The 6222-nt window shown below is 53.2% G+C and overlaps 1 protein-coding gene across 1 annotated transcript; it reads right to left on the bottom strand.

The window, feature by feature from the left end:
- Window positions 1-1277: 1277 nt before the first annotated feature.
- On the bottom strand, window positions 1278-5070 carry TCL1B (TCL1 family AKT coactivator B). Its single transcript, XM_047861001.1, has 4 exons — window positions 4909-5070; window positions 2181-2351; window positions 1921-1998; window positions 1278-1345 (listed from the first exon to the last, which is right to left on the bottom strand). The coding sequence occupies exons 1-3, from the start codon at window positions 5068-5070 to the stop codon at window positions 1945-1947; spliced, it is 387 nt and encodes a 128-aa protein (XP_047716957.1). The 3' UTR covers window positions 1278-1345; window positions 1921-1944.
- Window positions 5071-6222: the final 1152 nt, after the last annotated feature.

The raw sequence follows: 6222 nt of genomic DNA, 5'->3' as shown, positions 1-6222 counted from the left end.
TCTATGCATTCTGCATTCTAGGGGTTGTATAAAGCCCTAATGTCCTCCACCTTTGCCTTTCAGTCTCCCGTCGTATAGAAAACGTTTACCTCGAACAACCTAACTGTGTTTGGCTTTCCGTGTCTTACTCGATTCTCATGCCCCAAGATCAGGAACGTATTTTCCTGCGCTTTCTTCGATGCTTTCACGGATCCTTTTTTAAGGTTAGGACTTTAATCCACTGGTGATTTCTCTTCATGACTGGTGTGAGGGACAGGATTCTCTCTTCTTGCCACCACTGAGTTGTCACCCTGCCCCGTGCCCACGCGGCCCTCTTCTTCCCCCACCCCTACCCGTGGCCCTGGTCAGCACTTCGGACAGCGGCTCATGCTCTGCCCACAGGCTGTTCTTCCACCATCCTGCAAAGACACCCAGGGTGTCGTCCCTCTGCAAAAGCCAGGGTCCTCTCCAGCGTCTGCCAGGGTCTCCTCTGCCTTTTCCCTGCTTCACCAAGAGCTCCCTCCTCCCAAGAGTCTCACCTCCCTGCCTTCCCCCGGTGTCCTGCTCCTGAAATGGGCCAATCACAGCTTCCTCCTAGTGGGGAGAGCACCAAACAGGTAATTAGAATTTACCTTAACCTTAAGTGCAGCCTAAGCTGCTCTTCTCTACCAGAAACCAGTTTAAGCTCTGACTCAGCACAAAAGTTGACAACAAGCAATGAAGTTTAATTAACCAGTATGGGGAGGAAACTTCATGGACCAGCATCACACGCAGGAGCCAAAGGACTGAAGAAACAGGAGAGCCATGGGCCAAATCCATCCATCCCTGCGCACAGCCCCTGGTGCAGGCTGCCTGGGACCAGGAGTGGACAGCCTGCCCAGCACTCCATCTACTCCAGGCCAGCAGCCCAGCAGAACTGATGCCCATCTGAGTCCCAAGTCCAGACCTGGCTCCCTCTGAGGTCTGCTCTTAAACTGAGTCACTCCCTGCCTGACATGGAGTGGGTTGACAGCAAGGAAAAATCATGGGCTGCACTGGAGGCCGGGGGTCTGACCGGGCCAGTGCCTGGAGGGGGCCTGATGGGGATCTGGGAAGGGGCACTTGGAAGGCCGGCATGAGGGCACAAAGGGGAAAGAGAAACCAGGGATCGCAGCCAGTGGGGGAGCTGAGCCCAGCACACAGATGGGGGTCCGTCCAGCAAGTCACTGAGTGCGGAGCAGAGCAGGACAGCTGATGACAACAAGAAAAGCACAGAGTAGGCAGGGGCCCAGCTGCCTCCTTCCCCCCAGGGAGGCCATGCTAGATGTGCTAACAGGAGGGCAGGTATGAAAAGATCCTCACTGAAGATCCATAGGGCCGGCAAGACCTGGGAGAAGACAGAAGGAGACAGAGAACCATGGAGGAATGGGGCGCCCAACCCAAACTGGACCCAGGGACAGGAGGGCAAGCCTCAGCTCCAGTCCTTCCAAGGCACCTGGCCCTATCCTGGTTAGTGTCAGGGAGGAGGCAGGTCCTTGAAGGCCACTGCCACCAATGAGACTGGTGGCACCCCAGGGCCATGGTCAGACCAAGAGATCATGCTCACTGGATGTGAGCTTGACTGCTACTATTTCCAGGCTCCAGATCTTGGGGAAATCCTTCCAACCCTCAGTGTTCTCCTTTGGAGAGTGGCACTTCAATACATACACCTCACAGAATTCTTACAAAGATTACATGATGACTATTATTTGGTGGGATCTCATGCTTTGTGAAGGTGGGGGACCTGCCCACAGTGAAAAACACATCCAAGGGATCAGGGGAAGAGGGTGACGGGGTGGCTGTGGAAGATAAGCTCAGGGAACAGCATGAGGGAAGGGAAACCAGCACTGCCTTCCTGTAAAGAAGAGAGACCGCCTTGCCTTTGTCTGACCGCCACACCAAGAGACACGGACCCCAACATACCAGCCTGTGAGCCGCTCTCTGCGGTCAGCCGTTCCCTGGTGGCAGCTCTGTCAGGACCAGCTCCTCTGTGGAGTCGATCTGCAGGAGAGGGAGCAGTGGTCAGAGTCTCCAGGAAATGCCTGTCCATCCGCCTGAAGCAGATTGGAAACATGGGTTTGTGGATTTCAGTAGTCCGGTCCCTCCATCCTTTGCCTCATTTTGCACACATGCAGTGACCACAGGCCACTCATTACCCTCTCCTGGGGCCACCACACACTTGCCTGGCCATGGCTCACTATTTCCCAGAGCCTGGAATCCATTGCTCTGTACCTTCTTCCAGAGTACAGCTGCCACACGAGGGGCAGCCGGGACAGGGTCAGCTGGCTGGGGGACACGGGCTCCTGGGGGTGCACCGGCATCTGCCACATGTGGACTGTGACGCTGGGCTCAGGCTCATGCTGAAGGGACCAGAGAGAAGGGCACATCAGGGGCAGGGTTCCCCCAGTGGTTGGTCTGCATGCAAACACACACAGTCCCGGATGCGGGGCCCAGCTGGCAAACAGCCCTGTCAGATGTGAATATTTTCAGAATCCCACACCTAAAGCCATGACACCTGGCATGGCCCTTGGGGGTGTCATCTGGATCTGGGATGACTGGTTCTCTCCTGGATCCCCCAAGTACGGTCCTCCCGCTGACTTGCACCCCACCCCACCCCACTGTACCCCTGAAAAGTTAGCCACTCTCCCCACCCATCAGCAATTGATTATATTCTTAGGCCTCTGTCTCAGCCATTTCTACAGTTTTTTCAATCTTTCCAAAAATAAAGTATCTGTACACCTTAGGATCTGGGAGTGATGGGTTTCCCCCCAAAGTATATCATATTTGATCACGGCATTCACGTACTTATTGTAAACATAAAAAATAAAATAAAATGAAATTTGGCTAATACAGAAAGGTATAAAAGTGAGTGGGAAAATCACCAACAACTATAACCAAAGCTCCCTTTGTCATGCAACAAAATGGAAAGTTCCTTACAGAGTTTTTTTTTATCGGAGTATTTGTCTTTTTGTGTGTGAGGAGCATCTTTACGAGTTAAGGATACTGGCCTTTTATCAGTCATACATGTGGCAAATGACTCTTCTCGGTCTGTTGTCTTAATTTTGTATGGGTTCTTTTGGCAGAGGAAATGCTTTTAGTTACATGGTGAAATCTCTTTCCCTTTGGATTCTGGCTTTAGATCAGGTATCAATCACCAAATTGTGGGCCGAATCTGGCCCGCTACCTCTTTTGTTAAATAAAGCTTTATTGTAGATAAACAAAAGCTCATTCCTTTGCACCTTGTCTCTGGCCGGTTTTTCACCACAAGGACAGAGTCCAGCAGTTGCTATAGACTCCGTATGGCCTGCAAAGCTGACAATGTTACTATCCGACCCTCTACCAAAAGTTTTCTCGTCCTTGTGTTCGATCAGGCTCAGAACGCTGCTACCCATCCTAAGATTATATGTGAAAATAGAGACCTACTTCTAAGAAGTAATTATCTTAAATAAGGGGAAATGCTCATTCTCTGGGTGCCTCTACTGCATCCTTCACTACGTTACTGGAACCCACTTTTCCCACTGAAAACATGTTTATGTTTTCAAAAAAACCCACCAAAATACTTTGTTCAGAATTTTTTGCATGCTTTATTTGGCATAGGTGTGGGAAAGACTTTCAGTGTTCTCCACCCAAAATTTTCTGCAGAGCCTCTTTGAAGATTGCTAGGAGAATTTTGTATTGTTTAAAATGTTTATGATGGGGGCACCTGGGTGGCGCAGTCGGTTAAGCGTCCGACTTCAGCCAGGTCACGATCTCGTGGTCCGTGAGTTCGAGCCCCGCATCAGGCTCTGGGCTGATGGCTCAGAGCCTGGAGCCTGTTTCCGATTCTGTGTCTCCCTCTCTCTCTGCCCCTCCCCCGTTCATGCTCTGTCTCTCTCTGTCCCAAAAATAAATAAACGTTGAAAAAAAAAATTAAAAAAATAAAAAATAAAAAATAAAATGTTTATGATGGCCTAAATGGCATTTTTTTTTTAATTTTTTTTCAACGTTTTTTATTTATTTTTGGGACAGAGAGAGACAGAGCATGAACGGGGGAGGGGCAGAGAGAGAGGGAGACACAGAATCAGAAACGGGCTCCAGGCTCCGAGCCATCAGCCCAGAGCCTGACCGGGGCTCGAACTCACGAACTGCGAGATCGTGACCTGGCTGAAGTCGGACGCTTAACCGACTGCGCCACCCAGGCGCCCCTAAATGGTATTTTTAATACCCAGATAAGCTTTTACCATATTACACGGAAGTATTTATTGTATCCCTCAAAGAGGGACTGGAATCTAAAGCCCTCATCTACAGGGAATGTTTTCCAACCTGAGTGATTGTCTTCACCACCTGGGGAGCTTTTGAACCTTAAATAGTCTTACGCTCCACCCTCGCCTCAGGAATCAGTTTCCCAGGTGGGATTCCGGAAGGTGTTATCTGTTGAACGCCCCCAAGGCCTGGCGGCTGGTGAGCCGCCTCTCACTTGCCAAGGAGGCAGATTATTCTCATTTTTGCAGATAGGGAACCCGAAGTCAACGTTTCTTTTACGCCGTTGGCTCACCTGCTGCCTCTAGGTTGCAATACCTCCTGGAAAACTCCTACTCATCCTGTAGAGCCCAGCTGTGATGCCTTTCCAGCATGCACCGGGGGGAGGCCTGGGCCCTGACCTACCTCCCCCTCGGGCTCCCAATGAGGGCTGCATCATCTCCTCCGGATAAGCTCAGACCAGTGGTCCCTCCAGGCAGGGGCTCCTGGGGGTCTGCATCAGGTATAGACATCACTGTGTTCGCGCTCAGCACAGGCCAGTTTTTCCAGACAATTGAGAACTGCCTCCTCTCACCTCTGTCCCGGGCCCTATTGCTGCATGTGCCAGGCCCACGGGCTGACACCCGTGCACAGTCCTCCCCCAGACCCCCACACCCATGCCTGACAACTCACTGTGCCGCCTGGGGAGGCCCTGCTCCGAGCTCTCTGGGAGGGACTGAGCCGCACGACCACCGTCACCCAGGTCCTCCCCTTCTCGTCTTCGTAGATGCCAGGCCTCCGGGCCCACAGACGGTGCGGGGGCACCCCAAGGATCGGAGAAGCTCCAGAGGCCATGGCGAGAGCGCATCCCCTCCGGGCCTGGAGACACAAGCGAGGCCTCCCAGGTGCAGAGCAACCTTAAGTGGGGCGGGGCCCGCACAGGGCGTGGCCAGCGGGAGGGGCTGCGGGGAGGGGCAGGGCCTGAGCCGCAGGGGGCCGGCAAGGGGCGGACCCACCGAGAGCTGGGGGAGGCCTCCCACCGCTGGGGGCTGGCAGAGGCAGGGCCGAAGGGTAGGGGCGGGTGGAGCTGGGTCAGTCTGGACCCGTTGGCACAAGGTCACGAGCCGCAAGGGGCAAGAGGCCACTCTCTGGGTACAGAGACACCCCAGGGCACTGCGCCCAGGGCCTGGATGGCTCCGTAAGATCAACACTTCACCTCGCTCCCATGATTCCCCTGCATGCAGCCCCCTTCCTGAGCACCCCCTCCCCAGTTTTCATGGCAGGCTCTATCCCCGACCTTCCTCCCGGCCTTGGGGTCTGTGCCCAGACCTCATGCAGACCTCCCTGCCCCAGATTCTGAGCCGGCACAGACTTCTCGCCACCCCTTCAGTAGGACTCCAGGCCAAGACTTTCTCTTGAGTTTAGAGGTCCCTCAAGCTCAGTGGGCTCTTGCCCCTGGGGGTACCTGGCCAAGGTCTAAAGGACAAATCAAACTCCCTCCTGTCAGAGAAGGCACCGGCACCCCAGGGATATCTGATATCAAAATCTTCTGGTAACAGAAACCAGGGGAAGGAGGGCAAGTAGCCATCTTGCCTGTCCATCCTAGGCCACAGGGTCCAAAGTGTCCACCTGGCCCCACCAACTTATCAGATCTGCTTTGCCGTGAGTCTACAGAAGCCGGAGGCAGGCCATTTGGTAAGCACTCCGTGCTCTGTCTGAATGCACCACGAAATGGTCATTTTCCTTTTGAAAACCACAGGTATGGGTCTTCTAAAACACAGGACATTGTTTACTGAGATGATGTCATTCCTCTGGGAAGACCAAAAAGTGATTTCTGGCCAGGTTCCTGATCTTGAATAAATGGCAGGTAGGACGACCACCTTTGAAATCACTGGGCAGCTTCCGAGCTGCTGAGCCTTTTTCACAGTAACTACCTGCCTTCCCTGGTGTTTGTCCATCTGGCCTGGGATTGGGGTGGTCCTAAGAGGTCATTACAGTCTTGTATAA

Source organism: Prionailurus viverrinus, chromosome B3 (genome assembly GCF_022837055.1).
Source record: "Prionailurus viverrinus isolate Anna chromosome B3, UM_Priviv_1.0, whole genome shotgun sequence".
NCBI classification, from domain to species: domain Eukaryota; kingdom Metazoa; phylum Chordata; class Mammalia; order Carnivora; family Felidae; genus Prionailurus; species Prionailurus viverrinus.
This window is presented reverse-complemented; position numbering and strand designations above follow the sequence as displayed.

What these genes read in the sequence shown, in the direction of transcription:
- TCL1B (XM_047861001.1), bottom strand. Translation starts at nt 5,070, where the DNA reads ATGGCCTCTGGAGCTTCTCCGATCCTTGGGGTGCCCCCGCACCGTCTG. An exon ending in GGGCCTCCCCAGGCGGCACA is followed by an intron (nt 2,352 to 4,908) that starts GTGAGTTGTCAG and finishes CTTCAGCATGAG; the next exon opens with CCTGAGCCCAGCGTCACAGT. An exon ending in AAATAGTGAGCCATGGCCAG is followed by an intron (nt 1,999 to 2,180) that starts GCAAGTGTGTGG and finishes CCTCTCCTGCAG; the next exon opens with ATCGACTCCACAGAGGAGCT.